Here is a 23,552-nt window from a genome sequence, read left to right on the forward strand (position 1 = left end):
TGTTTGGAAACGGCCGTCAGATCAAAACGCAAACCAGAAAAAAAATATGTTTTGAAGTCTAACAGGTTATGTAAATAAGTTGCTAATTTTTAATATTTTTTAAAATGGTAAAATTAATTTAAAATTGGTTGAGATGGTGTGGAATGATTCATAGAAGTCACCCACACACCTCCTTTACCGTCACATGTAACTCTTACAATAATCCTTGCCACGCCATTGAACATAGGACGGTCAGCTGCTTACATAACAATTCTAATCTGTCTGTTTGTAAGTAATGGAGAGCATTATGATTCAAATATTGCAATGTAACAGAAGACAATAAAAGCTCATTTTGCTTTATTCTTCTTTTTTTTAACCCCTGCTCTCTTTACATACCTTTGGATAAATTAGTTACTTACCGTTCTAACCTGTCTCCCAAAGATTTTGAAGAAAATCCACGTGCTACGTAGAGTAGATTCTTTTCTGCTAATGTCCCATCGAGTCCCTTTTTGAAGAAAGGCAACAGCCATCTGCAAAAAGTTGAACATTCGTATTCATATTTGTTTCTTGCGTGGATATGTATGGTAAAAACTAACAACGAAACGTGCATCTCGTGACTAATGAAATGGCTAAAAACTATTCGTCATCTATTGTACAAACAAACCAACCACGTCAGTTCTGAGAAATAGTTCCTTCCCTGTGTGTTAATTCTATTCTGTTTTGCCCTTGAATGTATTGGTCGTAGCTGTACAGATCATAGTTAGACCTCGAATTTTATGTTTTTAAACTATTGTTTACTTTGCAGGTAAATAAGAATTAACAAGTTACATCAGCGTTTCACTAAAAAACGCAACAACTGCCTAAAATAACCTATTTTGCTTGTTAGAACCTATTTTAAGTTTATTGATTTAAAACAAGCCTTTTAAGGTCTTTGTAAATATTTTTAAGGTTTTCTCAGGATTTTTATATCACACAGAGGTATTTGTTCTGTTTGGTGACGAAAGAATTCAATTAATAACGTGTTTGAAACATACTCTCTGTCGATTTTCCTCCATCCAAGTCCATGATGATTTCTTTTTCAAAGCTCTAAGCAAAGCTAATGTCTGGCACCAATGTTACCTGCATAATCCAAAGTGCAAACTTCTGATCGGTGTGGTCTTGCTCACTTTCGCGGTCAGTTCGGTTCTTTGTGCCACTTACGCCTTGCGAGGTAACGTGAGTAGTCACCTTGGTATTGTGCATCAACTTGTACATACGTAATTCATTCTTCATATCAACAAGCAACTTTTGCTTACAGCATAAGTGTAGTATCTTAATAATTTGAGGATAATTTTGAAAATGATGTTGGTTAGAAAATTAATATTTCTACCTATTCTTGCGTTTCTTTTGAAATTTTGTTTTAAATGATTGTACATAATCGGTATTTTTTAGGAATTCGGAACCAATTCAAGATCTAATAATATAAAGTCCCCCAACTTGAGATGCATGACTTTATCATGTGCACTGCATTCCCATGCGCAAGATTTATGTACAGCTGTCATTGGTATAATCAGCCATGTGTATAATTGCTTACTTTGACTTTGTTTTTACAGATGTAAGTAGGTTATACAAAAAGTTAGAGAGTGATATAATTGTTTTCGTAAATGTGAACACTTACATGTAAAGAAGTGATATAGTGGGTTTTACTTTATCCTTCTGATTTTCATCGCATGTAAATTGTTCTTCGTCCATGAGAACTACTTTCTTTGTTGTTGAAGGCTGAAAATAGACAAACTATTAATACTTATTCTAATATTCTGTAGATTGATTTTATTATTTCATTACTTGAATAGCTTCAAATTTATTTAATTTTGTACAGATATTGACTTTCTGTCAAATAATAAAAATAAATATTTAGAAATGTAATTCGTGAGTTTCTTGACCTGGCAAACACTTTTCATGAAATTTATTGTTCATTTTGATTGGTTCATTCCAAGCTACATATGGTGCGTGTCGCTTCGGTATGAAACTCCCTTAGCCTCAGCCCCGTCTCGGAATCATAGCGTTCTGTCAAAGGGTCATGCCTAGTTTTTGTTTCCACGTCACTCCGATGACGTAGTGGTAACGTCGTCGCCTTGTGATCAAGGTATCCCGGGTTCGATACCTGGTGGAGACACATATTGGTTCGAATTCCAGTCCCGATTAGCCTCTTTGTGCATAAAGTGGACTTAAAAACAAACTATTTCAGTACAACAACCCGGCCATCTCCGTCTCGTCTTTGTACAGCCAGCGGCAAAGATAATAGTAGGCAAATTGATTGATTGAGTTTGTTTTTAAGTTCACTTTATGCACAAAATTGGGACAGGACCTACAGTTTAAAGCGGGATCCGAATCACTATGTGCCTCCACCGTGTATCGAACCCGTGATCCCTTCATTACAAAGTGACGACGACATCTTATGTTGTTTAAAGGAATGGAATTCTGTTGATTCGAAGAAGGTGTTGTTCTCTACTTTCAATTCATTATCACCACAATGTGGAAAACAAACTGAATGATAATAGTGATGCCAATTCGCTTACTGTTTCTTTTGCCGCTGTGTGTACTATGCACAAGTAAGATTATGAGAGATATATCAAAGAACAGGTTTTTTTTAAAGTGCAGTTAGTGTTAATAGCCATTACATTCATTACGCTATCCTTTAAGTTCACACTCCTTTTCTTTCTTTATATTTTTCATCACGTATTAAATTTTCCGATACAGGTTATTTTTTCGAACTCAGTTTGTATGCACGGTTTTCAGTTTCAGTCCTAATCAAATCCACAAATTCCTAATTCTAATCACATTATCTCTAATCTGTACTTACATTCTAGAAAGTCATTCCATTGTACTTGAATAACTTGAGCAACAACACGCGCTCATATTAACATTCAAACATGCGTGAGGTCATAGCAACAAATATTCGTCAAACATTGCTGGGTATGGCTGTGACAAGTCGACATAAGTTCCTGCTGTTAAAAACTGGTTAGCGAATAATCTTTCTTGAAAGCAACTTTCACCTGAGCTTGTCTCTCTTATCTGAAGCAGAGTGACTGATATTCGGTTGTTTTCTACTCGGCCACAAAAATGGTCCCGTTTCCTTAACCTTTTATGCGTTCATTATCCATTTCCTGCCTGCCTGGCTTCTGATGTTATTCGACCAGTGTCTCAGGCATTTTGTTGTGTGCAGACACAGACACGACGGTCACGTTTAATACAAAACAAGTGTCTCTCTTTAATTTCCTTGTTAATATTTGCAGGATGCGGAATCCTGTGGCGACTGGGAGATTTCCCCCCAAACCAACAATGATAAGTAGAGCCCGGAAGTTCAGGCATTTATTTTCGTTAAAATAGGCAGGCAAAAGGCATTTATAATGTGGTAAATAGGCACTAAAAATGAAAAAAAGGCAAAATAAACCGAAAAAAGGCACATTTAGAAGTCGCTTACTTTTATCTATAATTTCTGGCAAAATGTTAAAATCTAAATTGGGAAGAGCATTTCAATTTTCTCCGTCTTGATTGCACATAACTACAATGTGCTTTTTAAGTTCTCAACATTCATTGATAGTCGTCTGTCAGAGAGAATGTTTTTCATAATAGAAAATGATCTTTCTACTTCGACAGAAGTTATTGGAGCATACATATAACAAGCTAATGTAGCTGGACTCATTTTGGTAACAGAATTTTCACCTTTTAGAATATCACAAATTGTTTTCAATTGTTTCAAGTCCTCATTTGCACTCACTACCCGTTAGCACTTTTCCGCAACAGCTGACCCCTTTTCTCCTGGCACTTCCATCATCTGCTGCATAGATTCCTCGAAGATTTTCATGGATGCTATAATTGTAATTGTCTCTGGCAATGTACCATAATGTGCAAAAGTAAACTTGAATAGCACAGGAGTTTTTTCACTTCACGAATTGAAGCCGCTTCATTTTCTGGAAGAGCATCGATCACCTCACTGATTTTTTGAAGGTTGTTAGCATAATATATAGCTGCTGATATCCAGGTTCCCTATCTCGTCAAGACTGGTTGTGGAGGTAAACTAAGCTCAATCGCAACTTCCTGAAATTTTCGGGTTCGAGAGGGAGATTTCAGAAATATTTTCTTTGTGTTCGAAATCAACCTGTCCACTTCAGCAGTCAATCATGCACAAGAAATGTTAACCGAAAGGCAATATCCTGACTCAGCATGAAATACTTTTTTCTCACACTTTTCTCCTTCAGCAATGTTGAAACATGCGTGAGTTCGATATTACTTAAATAAGGCGAAAATTATTCACATAATAAACTGAAGAAAAATAAATGCCAACAACGTTTTTTGGGAGAAAAATAATTTATATACACATTTTTTTAAAAAATATGTCAAATTTCATTGAAAAAGGCAAAAAAAGGCATTATAATTAAAAATAGGCAGCGGGGTCCCAAATAGGCAAAATAGGCAAAATGAAAAGGCTTCCAAAACATTCGAAACAACATAAGAAACGTATATCCGGAAAAATTTTATCAATATATGCAGTAGATAAAAAGAGGCATTTTGCCAAACTTCCGGGCTCTAATGATAAGCAATTAGTTTTGAACTTTGCTAAGGATAATATTGTAAATACACACGAAGAGCAAACAATATTGTCTGTCATTGTGAGTGTTGCCTGCTTTCTCTCTCTCTCTCCGTCTCTCTCTCTCTTTCTCTATCTCTTCCAACAGATCATTTTAGCAGGTCTACACTAATAGCATGTGAAGAATAAAAGTAATAGAATAATAAAAATAAAATAAAAATACAAGACAAATATATTTATTTACGCTAATAAAAGCCAAAACTAAACAAAAATGTACACAATAAAACAATTTCAACTATTTTGTAATTTATTGATATTATTAACCCGGGTGCGAAATCACTGCAGATTACTGGGGGGAAGAATTAGAGAGACAGAGACACACTATATATATATATATATATATATATATATATATATATATATATATATATATATATATATATATATATATAATGCCATTATATGTGTCAATTATTAAATAATTATATTGTAGAGATACAATATGTTATATTGACTGTCCAAATTCGATTGCAAATTGAAGATTTTAATGTACTACTAATCATGGACGTCCGCAGGATTTTTTCCAGGGAGGGGCAATCAAGGTAATTTTTCCCAGGGGGGGCAAAGGAGTCACATTTTCATCATAATAGTGATGCCTCCTCAAAAAAACACTATTTCAGCCTGAAATTACCACGTTCCTTCAACGTATTTATTATAATTATAATAAATTACAGTGGCTGAAATGAAATTATGTGTGAAATATATAATTTTCAGGTAGACATTAATTTTCAACTGGAGAGCCAGGGCCCCCTCCTCTTGCCCTCGCTTTCGGACGCCCATGCTACTAATTCTATGGACAATGATTTGCGTGACTAGGGGGAGTGGCAAGAATGACGAGACATTAAGAAGATAATAGTTTCCAATATAAAATTCACACCCCTAAAAGCTAATACGTGTTTTATTTATATAGTTATATCTATACTTTGCGGTAACCGACGGAAGGTGATGAGAAATGGAGAAGAAATAACAAGTCGGACTAATTTGTGTGTTCTGGGGATTGCTGGGTTGAGTGTCTTTTGAGATGAGGCTCTTTGTTGTTCATTTTTTGTATGTTTTCGATATTGTTCCCGTAAAGTATATTCGACTTCAAAAATAATTGTTTATCTTTTGTTATTAGAACAAAATGTCTCCCCTCTGGAAAAGTTTGGTGGGGGAAATCTTAGGACAAGATCGTTAGTGGGGGGAATTCTCCTCTGACCCCTCCCCCCGGAATTTTGCACCCTGCTTTTAACCCATTGCTGAAGAGCAAGCCCCCGTGGTGGAGTGGTTAGCACATCGCGCTACGACGCCAGGGGTCCCGGGTTCAAAGACTGACTTGGGCATGGATGTTTGTGAGTGTGTCCATAAATCAATTTCATGATATCAACACTCATCCTCATCTTCGGAAATTAGCCAAAAGTGGCACAAGAAGCGAAGGTAAATAAAGCAAATCAATCAATCAATCAAACCATACCTAACTAACTAACTCTCTAGCCTTCTTACACCCGAAGGTTCATGGCTGCAGCAACACAGGCCTTCCATCTATCCCTATCCTGAGCAAGATCTATATACTCTTTTCCATCCCTATCGATTTCCTTTAGGTCCATCTCAACGTTATCCCTCCATCTTCGTCTTGGCCTTCCTACAGGTCTCTTACCATCAGGTTTACCAACAAGAATCCTGTAAACTCTTCTTCACTCTCCCATTCGTGCCACATGGCCTGCCCACCTAAGTATTCTTGATTTAATTATTCTAATAATATCTGGACACGAATACAAATTATGTAGTTCTAAATTATGTAACCTTCTCCCTTTTCGTAGATCCAAATATTTTCCTAAGGATCTTATTTTCAAATACTCTCAATTTGTGTTCCTCTTTCAATGTAAGGGACCAAGTTTCACACCCATATAATACTACAGGCAAAATTACTGTTTTGTATATTTTAACTTTTAGCTTCTTAGATATTAAACGAGTAGACAAAAGTTTATGAAGAGAAATGTAAAATGCATTTCGTGCATTAAGCCTCCTTTTTATTTCCTCTTTAATATAATTTTCATTTGTTAATATTACTCCTAAGTATTTGAATTTGGAAACTGGTTCAAACGAGTTGTTATCAATAATTAGATTTTGATTATTACCTAACACTTGGTTTCGGCCTGTAAGCATATATTTAGTTTTCTCTTTGCTAACTTTCAAACCTATCTCTTTAGATGCTTTGAAAAATATTTTAGCATTATTCTTAATTCTATTTATATCATCCCCTAATAAGTCTACATCATCTGCATATGCTAACATTTGAGTCACACGGTTTAATTTTAGTCCTTTGTTAGTTTCTTTTACCTTCCTAACAGCATATTCTAAGGCAAAATTAAAGAGCAATGGAGATAATGCATCACCTTGTTTTAACCCATCATGAATTGTAAATTTGTCAGACACATTAATACCCACACGAATTTTACTTTCTGTTCCACTGGTGCATACATTTATCATATTAACAAGCTTCTTAGGTATTCCAAACTCTACTAATATATTATATAATTCATCTCTTTTGACTGAATCATATGATTTTTTTAAATCAATGAATAGCTGATGGACACTTTGATTATATTCCCACTTTTTCTCAAGGGTCTGTCTGATGAGAAAAATTTGATCTGTAGTTGATCTGTTACGTTTAAATCCACACTGATAATCACCTATAATTTCATTAGCATATGGGGTTAGTAATCAATCAAACCATTGCTAAAGAAATTAGTTTCATACGGTATACACATCTGATAAATATGAAAGTAAGAAGAGAATTTTCCTTTATATATATATATTTATATTTTTTACTATGTAATAACATTATAAACATGTATATAATATTATAATTAATGCGAATGTATGTATGTTGCAAGAGAAATTCCGATATAATACCACAAAACAATATGGCTTTCGTATTGAGGCCACTTTATACTCTGAAGGCCAATCGAGACTTTACCTACAGATTAAAGTGGGATCCGAACCGCTATGTACCCCCACCGGGTATATCCTTTATTACAAGGCAACAGCGTTACCACTACGCCATCAGAGAGGCCTTACGAAACTGTGTAATTTGATATATTTAAATATGGACATTTCAGCTTCCTTGTAATCTGTGTACTCTATAACAGCGCTGTGGGCAAAAACAGCCAAAAACAATTTATTGAAATCCAGTAAATAATAACAAAGATTTAGAGTCTGTGAACCCTCTCTGCAAACTTCACACGTACACATGGACTCGGCCCATCAAAATTAACAAGTATTTATTTCTCCTTTTTGTCCCACTATGGCCGAATGTCCACCGTCTGACAAGAAATTCAAGTTTGGTGATGCTCTTGATGCCGCCTGTCGCAAAGCGGCACAGACACCGACATCGACATCGACCCCTGAGAAGAGAAATGTGCTTCCACCTTGCACACCACCACCATTTGCACCAGGGTTCCTGTATGAGCTTGGGATCAGTTGCCTTAGGGTGAGTGCATTTTGTTTTTGGTAATGCTAACGTTAGAAAATATGTAAATTTTTCCTCACATAAATTTTTAACCTTCCCAAGTGTTTATCGTCCGGTAAATATCGGAGACACATTTCTTCATTTTTACAGAAGAAACTACTTACGGAAATGAGTTTCTGTAGCATTTTGAAAGTTCGTGGAGGTATTTTCTCACCGTAGAATGCTGCACAACAAGAAATAAACACTTTTGATATAATAAACTTGCATTTTGTGCAAAGCGACAACATTATGCCGTTGTTTCCATTATGTACCCGCAGATGGCGCAAGCGTCGAAAGTCACGCGGTCTCGCCAGTGTTTCCAAACGTGCCTTTTTTAAAGACTTTTTTAAACTATGCTTACCTAACGTAACCCAACCTAACCTAACCTTACCGGAAATGGTCCGTGGGGCTATCGTGAATGTTTTTTGGGGCTATCCATCAATGGTTCGTGGGGCTATCGTGAATGGTTTTTGGGGCTATCCATCAATGGTTCGTGGGGCTATCGTGAATGGTTTTTGGAGCTATCCGTCAATGGTTTGTGATGACATAATGAACACGAAAGTAGGTATTTTTCGGTAAAGAAGGTTGAAGCAATGCATACCCACTCCAAAAATGGACAAAACCAAAAATCGACAAAACACAAGCACGATGCGCGATGATCCACAGCTGTGCGCGCCATATTGTATGTTCCGCAATGGAAGAAAGGAACCAAGAGAATTACTCGTAATGTGAAAAATCGAAGTTATTTTCATAGAAGAAGCATAATGGCACCTTCAACTATGTTCCGCAATACACAATTGGTAAGTACGAACCATCCGAAACACAAAATATCCGATTTTAATGTGTCTCCGATATAACAGACATTTACCATGATTTTAGCTTTTTGATAAGAGCAGGCCTTTAACACTGTTTCTGAGGAGGATTTTAGACTATACTTACCCTTTCTTAATGCGTTGTATACATGGGCGTCGGGGGGGAGGGGGGGTCCGAACGGGTCGGTGGACACCCGTTGAAATTGACATCGTTCATTTAAAGATACAAGAAAGCCGAAAGTGTGTTATTATTATTGTTAAGAACAGAAATAAAGTTCATTTAGTTAGTATTCGAACAGAATAATCAAAGTAAAAATGCATTGAATCGAAAACATTGAGTGAAAAATACAGGAACAAGGTTATATTCTACCATTTCAACCAAAAAAAAATGGTTCCACAGTTTTCAAAATTCTAATTATTACAGTTGTAGGTGAGAGGTCACGCAACAAACTTTACGAAAAAGATAAAAATCCCTCTAACATTTAAAGCCTTTTCTTGAACGAGACTTCTAAAAGTTAATAATAATGCATTTCAGATACTAACTGCATAAAATGCAAGAGAAGTAATGGAAAATAGTTGTGCTGGTATTCACTCGTTTGGTGGATTGAGTCTTCCCATTTATATAATAATAATAATTATTATTATTATTCATTCAAATAAAATTTATTTTTGTTAGCTTATAATATTTATTATTGTATAATAACACTTACAACTGTGGTAATAATACTTATTATTTTTCTACTATTCAACTTTTATCATTTGCCCGACACCCCCCCCCCCCCCTGCAAAAATTTCTGGCAACGCCCATGGTTGTATATGTCCTGTGCAAGTCCCTTTACAGCCTTTCACTTTTAATCTTTCTCAAGGGACTCTTTACACCTTTTTTTTAAGATCAAGGTAAGGGTTTTAGATAAGGGTATTAATGTCGAAGCCTCAAAAATTTAACTCATTAATTAATGCTTTCAAAATACATGAATAAAGTAGTCACTGGTGTAGTTGAGGATGTTCTTCTAGACACCCTAAAATCGAGGGAGTCAATCCAAAATTTTCTTCCCTCCAAAGCCAAAAACAACCCTTGAATCAAGTCCCACTGAACAATTAATTAATTCAATGCCATCATTATTTTTTAAATGTTTGTTTTAAGTCCATTTTATGCAGAAAGAGGCAAATCGGGACTGAACCTACAGTTTCAAGTGCAATGTGAACCATTGAAGGCACATTGTACAGTGGTTCGGATCCCACTTTATACTCTAGATCCAGTCCCTATTAGCCTACATGTGCATAAAGTGGACTTAAAACAACAATTCAAACCATTCAATTCAAAACCATCAAGCGCGTCCACCTGATATCGAACCCAGGACCCTCTGATTATAAGGTTGGTTGATTTGGTGTTTTAAGTCCACATGCACAGTAAGGCTAATCTAGACTGGATCCGAAAGTGGGATCCGAACCTCTATGTGCCTCCTCCAGGTATCGAACCCGGGACCCCTTGATTACAAGGCGACGACGCTACCACTGCGCCATCGGGAAGGCCCCTCTTTCATTATAAGGTTACTACGTTATCAGTATCCTGTCATTTTCTTTATCATCTCTTCATACAATTTTGAGTTGATTCTTTACCATTTCATTCAGGGTAGACAAATAAAAACACCCGTGTCATACCCAGGATTCAAACCAGGGACGCCTGGCCTCGTTGCACGGTACGCTGACGACCTTTTCTTTTAAGAAGACACCTAAGCGGGAGCCTTCCTCACACATCAATTGATTGATTGACTGATTTGATTTAATTTACTTCGCATTTTGTGCCACTTTTGGCTAATTTGCGAAGATGGGGATGAATGATGACATGATGAAATTGATGAATGGACACTCACAAACATCCATGCCCAGGCCTGGATTCGAACCCGGGAACTCCGGCTTCGTAGCGCGCTGCGCTAACCACTCCACCACAGGGGCTGGCCTTCACATATCAATTTATCTCATATATCTTTTTCCTTCACGATAGACGAACACAAACATCCATGCCCGAACCGGGATTCGAACCCGGGACCTCCGGCTTCGTAGCGCGCTGCGCTAACCACTCCGCCTCTCAAATGGAACATGTTAAAGTAATCTTATTCAATCTGTGATATAACATCATAGCATCCTCCAATGATGCTAATGGAACTAGATTCGCTAATCTCGCGTCATTCTACCCAATGAAAAGTCGATTGGAAGGACTTGACCCTAAAAAAATGTAAAATAAATTTTAAAAAAATACTAAATTATTTATTTATTGAATACCAAAAAGGTTATTAGGTCCAGCTGATGAAAAGTAAAACCCTGATCATTATTTTTATGGATATTATTAGTATAAGTGGTATGTATAAATGTTCGCAAGCGCTGTCAAGGCAAAGCGGTATAATCACAATGTAATACTTATCTTTATGTAAGCTCTGCGGATATACGTAAATTAGCTTCCTATTATACAACATCAAACAAGTGTTTTGCTTCTTTGATTTTGGACTCTGTGTCCTCCCGATGGCGCAGTGGTAGCGTCGGCGCCTTGTAATCAAGGGGTCCCGGGATCGATACCCGGTGGAGGTACACTTCGCAACATCTTATTTGACCGCTCTGAAAAATTTCAAAGTCCGGAATTCGTAAATTTGGCAGCATAGCGCTTCAGAGCCAACTAAGAGTAGCCAACTTTGCAACATTTCTTCTTCCTGAATGAAAACGCTCGTGATTTTTTTTTTTCATTCTTTCACATTCCATAAAGTAAAGATACCCTAAAGCAGTAATAAATTATATGAGTAGACAAAAAAATGTTAAGCAGAAATACGAATGTTGAAAATATTTCAAGATTCTTCGTTCTGAATTTGAAAATAGGAAAATGTATGTGCATTGTGAAACACTGAACAGGTTCTCATCCACCTGGAAAGAATTGCGGTCACATTGAATGCAAGAAGGCAAATTTATGATGATTTTATGCGAAATGTTTAGTAAAGATACCTTGCACAACACCAAACGATTCTGCAAAGTGTGTCTTTTCCTTGGTTCTTGGTGAAAAATGGTTCGAAACTCCGGCACAATGTTGCTTCAACTGAGATTAACGTGTTTTACTGAGCTTTCTGTTAGCAATCTCCTGGAGTAGTTGGTTAGATGACAGCACTTTCGTTTCTTTACTGTTTTCGACAAGATCGAAACATCGTAGGTTCAAATCCCAGCCTTTCCTGATTATTTTTCCTTTTTATTTCACGAGTACGAAGTGTTGTAATAACGTAATATAATATTATATGATATTACTGTAAATATTTATGCGATGCATGCTCAGTGGCGGCGATCGGGTTTCAAAACTGATGGGGCAAGGTGGAGGGAAGGCAAGGACAGTTTCTTTCCCTTGGTAGATAAGGTTTAGCATAGTGCGGGGTCATCTGCCCCTCCACACTCCATAATCGTCACCACTGTGCATGCCTCAAGTAATGCTTCTACTAATGTTTTTAATATTTCAGTGATTGGCAGGATTTTAGGAAATACTTTTCCTTTCATTCAGCTGTTATAAGTTAACACATACTAAGAACTTACATGTCAACTTTCTGCATCCGGAAATGCTGGACATAAATCGCATAAATATCAACGGAAATATCCAAGAAACGTAGATAAGCGTTCCCGTCCAAAGCCGTTTACTTCCCGAAAAAAGATTTTGCAAAGAAGTAGGTTTGAACCCATGAACTTCCATTCCATAAGCAAACGACACCCCTACACCACACGGTTCACGTTATTTTATGCACTCGGTTCGGATCCCACTTTAAACTGTAAGTCCAGTCCCGATTAGCCTTACTATGCATAAAGTTGACTTAAAACAACAAATCAACCAATTCATCTCCTTTCAGAGTGGACCTTCTATGATACTGTAGACGGCCAGCATCCGAAAATACAGTTCTGCTTCACGTATACCAGAGTGTAATTGCATTTAATATTGTGACTAATTTTACTTTAAAACTACAGATTAAAGCGATAATAGTGTCCAGGAAAAGAACCTCAAAGTAGATCTTCACACAAAGTATTTTAATCCATTGCCAAACATTTCAGTTAATAATAATATTATGCTTTTCCATTGACCGTATTTTCGATTCATGGTGAATTTGCTAAAAGGACCATGTCAAGAAATCTAAATATGTACGTTTTACTAGTAAATGCATTTAAAATGCACGAAACAACAGGGGAGGAGAAAAGTAAACCTCAAATATAAGTAAAAATGCAACAAAAACTGTTAAAAATACTGACAAATAAACTAAAAGCCAAAAAAGGCTGCAAAATGCAAAAAAAAAAAAAATGTAAAATAGAAAGTGTTTCCCGGCTCTAACTGAAGGGAAACTGACATGATATCAGGTTTAGCATTGTTTTTAAGGGTCAGAAAAAACATTGATTTTTCATCAACTTTCGGACCCTAATTAGTAATTAACATAACCCACAGCTCTACAGCACCTTGAAGGACCTTGGCTTACCTACCGACTGCTGGTCTCCCTCCCACACTGTTCCGCCGTCACCTTGTTGGAGCGTGGAGTTCTTAGACCAGTAAAGGGGTGACGGGTGATCAGCCCGACGAACCCCCAGCCGTTTACTGTAGGTCTTCTCGACCGGGTTACGCTCACTCACTCGGAGCTTCCCAATTTCCTCACGATGGTGGGTTGCCACCGGCCCTATACGTAGGCCGAATAAATTCCGACCAGAGCCGGATTCGAACCTACGCCGTCCCGCAGCGAACGATCTCAAGACGAGTGAACGCCTTAACCCGCTCGACTACGGAGGAGGACAATTAGTAATTATGACCATTGAAAAAGTTGGAGATAGCTTACTTAAAATTTTCTTGCTGAGGGATCGTATCGTCCCATATCTCCACTTCATAATAAAGAAAAACATCAAGTTCATATTTCGAAAATGACTTGGAGTTTTCCACCACGAGAATATGTTTTTCATGGTTTGAAGTTCGTTAGTATTATCTTTCAAGGTTTCCATTGTTTTAATTTCAAACATATTTTATATTTCATACGTTCCTCTCTCTTTTCATACAGTCTTTGGAAAAAAGCTGAAGTTTCTTGTCAAACGGGGTCTGGTTCAAATGACTCCTTTTCGCTCTCCTGTTCCTACTTTAAACAAACAACAAAATACTTCGTAACTAAACGATTGCTTGTTCAAAACACGGAATTTTTACACAATTTACAAAATATGACAAAACGCCAATAGACATGTTCATCATTTTTCCCTTTCAGCGTTTCTCGATTTTATCTGAATTCGTTTCCTCATGAAAATTGCCATGAGGAAATTATAGATATGACATTATGTGTGAATTGGTTTCTTCAAACTGGTAGCAAATTTTAACGTGAGCTACCTGGAGAAGAGGTAGCGTGCTTGATTCTTACGAGGGAGGTCGTAGGTTCGATTCTCCACCTAGGCAGGATTTTTTCAGGAGTATATCGTTGGGTCTAAAGTTTATCCACTGTGCTAAGAACATTGGTCTCTGTATTTCACGAGGTGAAATGAAATAGTAAGTGGATGATAGGAGAATGTCATATGTCACGTGGAATGCACAGAATCAAGTTACAGAGCTAAGTCTGTAATGGTGGTTTCGAATATTGCAAAGTTAGTGCGGAAAGTTTGTTATATCTGATACTCGTACTTTCTATTGAAAGAAGACAAACATTTTAGATACAAAGCAGTGAGGAATTAACGATCATTATGAGGTTTTGAATTTTTTGTTTATTACTCACTATATAAATACTTATTAGTAGTTTCTTATCGAATCGGCCTTCGTCGCAATAACAATTTATTTATGTTAATTAGCGATTTACTATTAGTTTTAGACGCATGGTAAGATGGTGGTGAGGGGATTGACAATAGTCATTACGAAGGAACGGACATAAAATTACCAATCTTAGCAATTTGAACTCATTAAACGCTCTCCTTCGTTACAGTACTGCACTACATCACTACTTAACATAACTGTATATCTTTTTTTAGTATATCGAAATCAAATAATCAATATTTTAGGTGTCAGTGAAGAACAAACAATACATAACTTAAATAACATTACATTTTGCATCCTGAATACATATATGTGATTTGTGAATTAATCATGATGTGTGTGTTAACACAACATATGAACAATAACTAAAAAGAAAAGTTTTAACTTTAAATCCTGGAAATCTCCAACTTCTAAGGGGAAATATGCGCAGAAGGGACGTCCCTCAAGTGTGCATCGGATTATTTTTTTAAATATTCTAATATCAACGGTATCTGTTCAGCAAACAAAAAAAAAAGAAAAAAAGAGAGAGGAGAGGGTGGGATTTGAACCCGCGACCATTCACGCTTGATGAAAAATCAGGATAGCAGCGCCTAACGAACTGCTCTACGTTAACTTAATGACGTTATACCCTTAAAAACATGTTGACGTTTATGAAGACTACCACCTTCCTGTGTTTCAAGCACATTTTCTCGTCAAGTCGTGTAAAATATATGTTTTTGAGAACTGTTCGATATTATGCAAGGTATTGTAAATAAAATGTCGCATAAACTCCTCACAAATTTGCTTTTTTCTGCACAAACTTGATGGCAATTTCCTCCAGGTGGAGAAAAACTCTATTCAGTGTTTCAAACCCCCCAAATTTCAAGTCGAGCAAGCAGAATCGTAAATATCCTTCAAGGTTCTTTTTCCAATTTATTATTTCTGTTTGATTGTGTATTATAATAGCGGTTTACAGTTTCTAAGTTCATGGAAAGTGTTAAATTGAAAACCTATCACCGCAGCGTTTTTCGTCTAGTGGAAGGACCTACTCAAAGTTGACTACTCTCACCTGGAGCTGAAGTGCAATGTTGATAAGTTTACGATTTGGGGACTTAGAATTCTTTCGGGGCGGTCAAATAAGATGTTGCGAAGTGTACATAGTGGTTCGGATCCCACTTTAAACTGTAGGTCCAGACAGGACCGTAGCTAGAACTGACCTCCATGGGGGGCTCACGGGTTATCAGGGGGGGGGCTTTGTAAACCAAGTCCATTTTCAAAAGTTTAATAGTATTAAATGAAGGGAAATTATGTGTGTCGGGAGTCATTAAGTTAATTTAAAATATAAAATTTAGAAATATCATACAAATACTACAGTTTTTTTTTTTCTATATCTTCTAAAACATCTCTTGAAGTGCTAATGACAGCTACTGACACCATCCCTTAATACACACTCCATACTATATTTGATGATACAGATATTTATATCATACATGTTAAAATGTACAATATTCACTTCAGACATAGTGTCTACCGTACATTCCACCCCCGGCCAAAGCAATAAAACTTGGGATCTGTTGACATTTGACGCAGATGCGGAAGGAATGTGAATAATGACCAGCGGCGTATACTCTGGGTCACCTAGGTAATCGGAGATGACCCGGCTATATTTTTTTAAAAAGTTGTTTTTTATTTCTTCGCAATATTCTTCCGAACCAATCTTTGAATCACATATTTCTTTGCTTCCAGCGAGCGAATGTTTTCAACCGTTTGCCGCGGAATGTCCGTGAGGCTTTTTCTCCAGCTGGTGGAATCTGGTGACGTCAGGGTGAGATTCCACCGGCTCCCTTTAAAACCCTTGACGGGAGGGGAAGGAAACACTGCTTCTCAGGCGCGGTTATTCCGTGGCAAGGGTAAGCTCATTCTGGAAAGAGTCCATCGGTCGCACTCTCCACCCCAGAGCCTTTGCCGTTCCCTTGGCTGGCACCCTCTTCTGCCATTCTTCCCCGATGGCCTTTGTATCGTAGGAGCTGTGTTGTTTACGACAGGGAAATTTATCAGGAAACAGGTTTTGGGTTCACAAATTACGTACTGAAAAGGAAAGAAGAGAAAATACATCTGAAAATGCGCGAGAAACAGAGAAATCTGAACAACATTTGCGAACCAATTCTGTGAAAATTCTCATTTTACGTTTGCTTCTGTCTTCCTGATCTCTGCTATTTCAACAGATATTGTCAAAGGAAAAAAAAAAACTATTACACCGACCTCCATTGCGGAGTGTTAGCACAGCTCCCTACGACACCAGAGCTCCAGGGTTCGAATACCGGTCTAGGCATGGGTGTTCTTTGTAAATGTCCCTTCATCAATGTCATATCATCACTCGTAGTGATTAGCCAAAAGTGGCAGAAAAGCGACGTCAAATAACAGTTTAATCAATCGATTAATGAAGTAATTAAACTATTTATATGCTTACTTTTTTCATTTTAAAATGCGTGATTACTTTCTTTGTAGCCTTCAAAACCAGTGAGAGTACTTCTTTCACAGAAATGAATAATTTTTAAAAGGGAAAGCTAAACAAAAAAAAGGTAAAGTGTTCTCCTGTGCTTAGTACCACGCCATGCAGGCGTATAGGGGGTGTGGGGGTAACGCCCCACACTTGCTTGATCCGGTCATGAGTGGGGGTGATGTGATCAGCATCACGCCCCTGACCGCCTTTACCCCCCAGGGTTTCCCCCAGGTACCCATGTTATTCGACGCTGGGTGGCTATCAGAAATAAATTATATATATATGTACACATATATTAGGTAATTTAAGTTGCTTTTCCCCCTCTTTAGATTAACAATGATCATAATGATAAAAGATGTTTGAATGTAAAATATATAAACAAAAAACGCAATGATTCCAACTTATAGAACCTCGCGCATCGCAGGGAATATAAAGCTGGGAAAGGGAATTTTTCAACATCCATAGGGAATTTAATTCTGTGTCAAGCAGGAAGGAACCACAATAGAAGATTGGCGCAGGGAATTGAATGCGTGTTGTAGCGATTCGAGAATTTAATATTTGTTTAGCTGTTAGTGGTTTAGTATTTGTGCTAGTGCTGTGTTCACTGAAGTTAAAGGCAATGAATGGATATAATGCAATATTTGCGTGCGAAAATATTTGGAACGGGATCTTTTCCGGAGAAATTTCAAATAGTTAATGTAGGTAGGTCAGTAGCATCTCTTGTACCATAGATCTTGAACTTAAACTTCCGTGTATAAAAACAAAAATCGGGAATGCACGAGTGACTGGGTACTGGGGTAACTTGAATTTTACACTTAAATTAATATTGAGGGTTTTTATTTCACTACCGCATTCCTTTCATATTCTTTGTTACAGGTTTTTTCTTATAGATTTATTATATTCTCTTGTTTTATCATTTGAAATTCTAAACGTAGATTAACTGCAAGTGCAATCACAACAATTATTCGACAGTGGTCGCAACAATAAGGTAAAATTTTTCACACATATATTCATAAATCCTGTATGGATGTTGAGGTAAATTTGCAGGGAGACTTCAGGAGTGGGTGGATGAATCAAGTGTCGGAGATTACCCACTAGTTAAAACCAGCATACGCCACTGATAATGACATCAAAGTCACATATTTCTGTCAACAGGGGCAGGGAAAGTACACATAAAGAAGGCTCCCTATGAAAGAACTTTCTACAGTCTAGAGAATCTTCTAAACACTTAAACAAGATGAACGAACGAAGTTGTAAACAAAAAAATATATATTCTGTCTACATTTTTACTCTTCACCTCAAACAAATTAGAATACAAAATAGTTTTACCTAATGTCAAGGGAGCTAGCGACCCTGTCGGGGGGGGCTGAGCTGCTGGCCTGGCTGCGGGCCTGGGTCCAGTCCAGATTAGCCTTCCTGTGCATAGAGTGGAATTAAAACCACAACTTAAACTCAGGCAGTGACAGAGTGCTCCTCAGTCCGCAGTCGAAGGACCCATCTGGCACATATTTTCTTGTACCGAAGGTGTACTGTAAGGATTTCGCGAAGAAGAGTTGGTGAAATTGCAGGAAAAGATTCATGCAGAATGTGTAACGTGAAACGTTGGTCAGCCTGAATTGCTTCATCGATCTTAGTCTTTAAGGCCCCTGTAGGTGGAGTGTGCTTGTGAAACAGTCGAATGTTCCTTCTTTCCGGAAACACTTTGCCATGGCTGATGAACTCAAAGACGCTGTCTACACGGTTGAATGCATTGGGGACAACCGAGTGCAAGGACGGTATCAACAAATCACGTTATGATAAGTGCTTGAATGGGTTTGGCGAATATGTGGAAAAGTAGACTAAGGTATGTAGTTTCTGTACCATAAATTTCTTTGCACACATCATTTGTCGTTTGCGTTTTACACCAAAATGTTCCTTTTTCTTGACGACCCTCGTACAAACTGCAAAACGCCGCAGTTTTTGTTCATCAACACCTCCGCCGGGGGGGGGGGGGTTGATGAACAACCTTTCAGGGGGCCCATGTCATGTCTTTTATACCCAAGTATGTGTATGTAAGACAGGCGCGACTCTTGCATTATTTTCCTGGGGGTTCACTGAAGTCATATGACACATATTCATTTTCCGCAAATAGACTTTCTTCGGGAAACAAAGGGATGGGGGGCTTAAAAGATTGGTACATAATTTTTTCATAGAATGAGGTTTCATAGTTGAGGTGTGGGTATAAATTTAGGGCCAAAAATAAGTACAATAAATTGTGCATCTATGAAAGAAATGTCGGGATTTATGGGCATCATGGACGTCCTCAGGATTTGTTCCAGGGATGGGAAGCAAGATCATTTTTTTCTATGGGGGACAAACTAGGCACATTTTTCCTTGTAATAGTGCTGTTCTCTCAAAAAACACTCCTTCAGTCCCTGCAATGTCTTTATAATAATCATCATAAATTTCTGTGACTGAAATGAAATTATATGTGTGTAATAAATAGTTTTAGGTAGACATTAATTTCCCCTTCCGGACCTCCATGCCTGCAATTATAAAACGACTAATCACAATGGTCCTACAATTATTAAATGGAAATGGCAACCAATGGCATATGCGTACTAGAAACCTGAGAACCTTTCATTGGAATGTTACAGCTTTTTTTTTTCTATCTTCAAATTTTGAGTTGGTCGACCAGCACATGCTTTGTCTCTAATTTTCTTTCAACAGATGAGAGGGTATGTTTCCGTTAATTGAATGCATTTTAGCGGTCATTTCTTACCTGCGCAGACAGCAACACCTACACTGCATCAAATGACGTAACATCCTTTGGAGCATCAATACTTTGCAACAACTATCCAAGCACTTCGAAAACTTACAAACTTGAAACATTGACACCGACATGGTTTGTCACGTCTTCCTTTCTTGTCTAAGATCGCGCCATTCTTTTACTTCCACATATCCGAAGTGTTTCCATCTTTAAGGAAAAAGTCTGAATGCATGCACGAGTTATTTTAGTAATGTATTTCTTTTATTTTAATTCATCGTGTCTAATTCCAGCTTTAATTCATTTCTACTCAGCCTTCTCTGCCACAATTTTGCAATTATGCCAAGAAGTTCGGTACAAAAATGATTCAACAGAGAAGGTTGAATATGTAACGAATGCGCTTCAAACTTGAACCTCACAGGGCAACACTGGAAGTAAGGAACCAGCTGGGCCTCAGTCGCAGCCCGCAGCGAGGACGGTGCCTTCTGGCTTCTGCTGCGGCTTCTGAGAGAGCATGACCGTTGGTTGGAGATCGAGGTTCCTCAGTATCCCTTGCCATATATTTTGTCCATATAGCTACCCCGAGCTTCTGCCTGCCACCCGAACCTTCCCTATGGCAAGAGCTCTCCTGAGGGGGTTCAGCTGAGGGTCTGCACGAGGGCGGTTGACTCGCGGTTTCTCTTTCTCAGCAAAAGAATTTGACGTGTTACGGACACAAAGACATGACTTCTTGTGGAGAAATTTTAGCGAAAAATTGTCAAAAGGTAAAGACATTGTTTATTGTCCATTCTCGAGGTAAATGCCGTATATTACTGGGGGTTCACTGATCCTGTGCGCTATAAGGCCAACCGCGCCTGATGGAAGACAATAGACGTAGTAATTTGTCCAACGCCGCAGAGTAGAGAAGAAAATACCAAGTATTGTTATGTGAAATGATTTGTTATTCATTGTAAGTTGACTAACGTGCAGTAGATTTCGGTTCATAACTTTTGTTGAATTCTCCATACCACAAACTAAACATTAATTTCTTTCTAACCGCGAGTTTTTCTTCCCTAGCTCTGTGGTGTGGGACCACTAGTTGAGATTGTTCTGTAGGCCAGTACAGGGACACCCATTTCCCCCAAGGCGCTATGACGTACTCCCCCCAAAGGGTAGAACATTCCCCCCGCCCCCCCTTATGCTGAATTATTTACTCAAATTATTTTGGTCAGACAGAATTTGTGGAACTATATAATACAGACATACTTAAGCAATATGTTTACTTTAGGTATTGTTTACAATATAGACATTATATTGTGTAATACATTTATTCCATCCTTCTCAATCCCACCTTCCCCGTCGCGATTAAATAACTCAAGAGGAATAACAAGGCAATCAAACGAAACGATTCCCCCATTTTAGCGTGAAGATACTTAGAATTGGTAGCTAAACTATAAAATTTTGTGAACCCCCAAAAATTTCCATGACGCATGCGAGTCATGAATCCCCCCTGTGGGCACCCCTGGGCCAGTACACGTGAGTTAGGGTTGTTAAAGGTCCAGGAATTTTAAATAAATTCAATTCCGGTCCAGGAGAGAAAATCAGCAAGCGTTAATGGGTTCTGGACCGTAAAGAACATTTTCATTTGTAAAGTATTTAAATTCGGTCCAGGAACCTTTTTACCAGATCAATTTTAATACTATCCAGGAACCTTTTTTCCGGCTGAATTTAAATACGGTCCATGAAACTTTTTTCCGGCTCAATTACATACGGTCCAGGGACCTTTTTTCCCGGCTCAATTTAAATTCGATCCAGGAATCTTTTTTCAATGAAACAATACACAATTTGGACCGAATTTAAATTGTGCGAGAAAAAAGGTTCCGGTCCTGCAGCGAAACCCAATAGAACCCATTAGAATTTATGAGTTCCTGGACCTTTAACAACCCTGTAAGAAGTGAATCGAGTCTTACCAGAATAAGAGTGGAACGAAAATCCCGTGGATAGAACGAAATTACTTTTTACTTTGGGGGCCCTTACACCTGATTTGCTTGCCTAACCACCACGGCATACCCAACACAACGTATGACGAACTGATAGCAAAAACAGAGCAACTACATAAATATTTTTGTGATTGATTGATTGATTGATTGAGTTGGTGTTTTAAGTCCACTTTATGCACAATAAGGCTAATCGGGACTGGACGTACAGTTTAAAGTGGGATCCGAATCACTATGTGCCTCCACCGGTATTCGAACCCGAGACCTCTTTATTACAAGGTAACGACGCTACCACTACGCCATCAGGGAGGCCCAGAAATATCATGAAACAGATATTGGTCCATCATTCCAAGCTATACTTTGCCCCAGGAATCTGTGGAGCAAGCGACCGGAAACGAGCACTCTGCGAAAGAAGTAACTCAAGGGGACTTCGCCAATGAGCGACAGCCATTTGCAACAGCGTGCACTGCATATCTCCGCCCATTCTCTTTCTTCCCTTTTCTACTGTTATGTTGCTCCAGATTGCTGAGACAGGGTATAAATTGTTGTATCTTCAAACAGCTCTTAAACGTGACTTACAAAAGTTTCATCTCTACTACATAATTTTGTAAAACTTCTGCATGAGAAAGAAGTACAATTCTACCTAGATCTCTAGAGAGTTAACGGGTTCGAATCACGGCCTGGGCATGGGTGTTGTTTGTGAGTGTTCCTTGATCAATTTAATCCGATCGTCACTCATCTTCATAGTCGCGATTATCTAAAAGTTGCAGAAATGAGACGCTTAATAACAAAAATTAAGTCAAATCTTTTCAGAGGTGACATTTCCTTTCCTCCCCGAGTATGTTAATTTTATATAGAAGGGGCATTTAGTAACATTTTGCGGGACGGGAGGGTCCAAAATTTGTAGATCCGGCACTGGTCAACCCACACCTGTTTCGTAAATTGATTTGTTCCCATATATGCAACACTTATGTGTTGAATTTCTTGGATTATACAAAATTTGAGGAAGAAGGTGGTAGGGAAGATCGCTGCGCTGGTGTATAATATCATCATACTTGTACCTATTTTAAAATAATTATTAACTGTAATCTAATGTACTGACATGTTCCATACCATGTGTGGAAAACAACCACTGTACAATGGTCAACGGAATGATATAAATCATATCATATATCATAGCTCTATCTTTCCGGTCGATTGTTTGGATGAGACAAAACGGAAGTGATAGCCATATCTTCCGTTGCTATGGCGACAGCGCCGGAAATGACGTTTACTGTACAAGCGGTAGTGTTTTGTTTCAGTCTTCTGCTATTTCTTTTCCATGGCGGTTGTCGGTATGGAGGGGTGGGCTCAAAATTTCATTGTGTGTTGATGCAAAGGTATAGTTATATTATTGGATATGATTGAGTTAAGTGTAACTTATGTATTTTACTTTAAATATTGACACTGAAACCAGATGATAGGATAATGTGGTCAAAAGTACACATGAAGCAGAAAATTGTTGCCAGCCAAGCCACAATAAATGAAAATCATGAGAAATAGTTATTGGAACAATGAAACTTTTCTGCATATGGTACTACTTTACTATACCTGAGACACCTATCAATGATTTATTTCGCAAATTTTTACATTGCTAACGTACTATTTTGCAT

The 23,552-nt window shown here is 37.9% G+C and overlaps 2 protein-coding genes across 4 annotated transcripts in view; one reads left to right on the plus strand and one right to left on the minus strand.

The window, feature by feature from the left end:
• LOC145994168 (ATP-binding cassette subfamily C member 4-like) overlaps window positions 1–2,901 on the minus strand; it is a 108,906-nt gene extending 106,005 nt beyond the window's left edge. Inside the window, exons 1-3 of the mRNA XM_083130262.1 lie at window positions 2,822–2,901; window positions 1,637–1,737; window positions 399–509 (exon numbers count right to left, since the gene is read on the minus strand). Coding sequence (XP_082986388.1) covers window positions 399–509; window positions 1,637–1,710 — 185 coding nt within the window. The 5' untranslated portion in view covers window positions 1,711–1,737; window positions 2,822–2,901. The remainder of the gene's footprint in view (window positions 1–398; window positions 510–1,636; window positions 1,738–2,821) is intronic.
• Window positions 2,902–7,835: 4,934 nt separating this feature from the next.
• The window catches only part of LOC145994001 (MICOS complex subunit Mic27-like), a 75,043-nt gene continuing 59,326 nt past the window's right edge, over window positions 7,836–23,552 (plus strand). The window contains exon 1 of one of the 3 annotated variants that reach the window (XM_083130048.1): window positions 7,836–8,081. In XM_083130048.1, the coding sequence (XP_082986174.1) occupies window positions 7,896–8,081 (186 nt within the window). In that variant the 5' untranslated portion in view covers window positions 7,836–7,895. Of the gene's footprint in view, window positions 8,082–23,203; window positions 23,280–23,552 lie in introns of those variants that run through there. The other 2 variants (XM_083130046.1, XM_083130049.1) reach the window with 2 other exon arrangements.

This window comes from Lepisma saccharinum, chromosome 10 (assembly GCF_977018435.1).
Source record: "Lepisma saccharinum chromosome 10, izLepSacc3.1, whole genome shotgun sequence".
NCBI classification, from domain to species: domain Eukaryota; kingdom Metazoa; phylum Arthropoda; class Insecta; order Zygentoma; family Lepismatidae; genus Lepisma; species Lepisma saccharinum.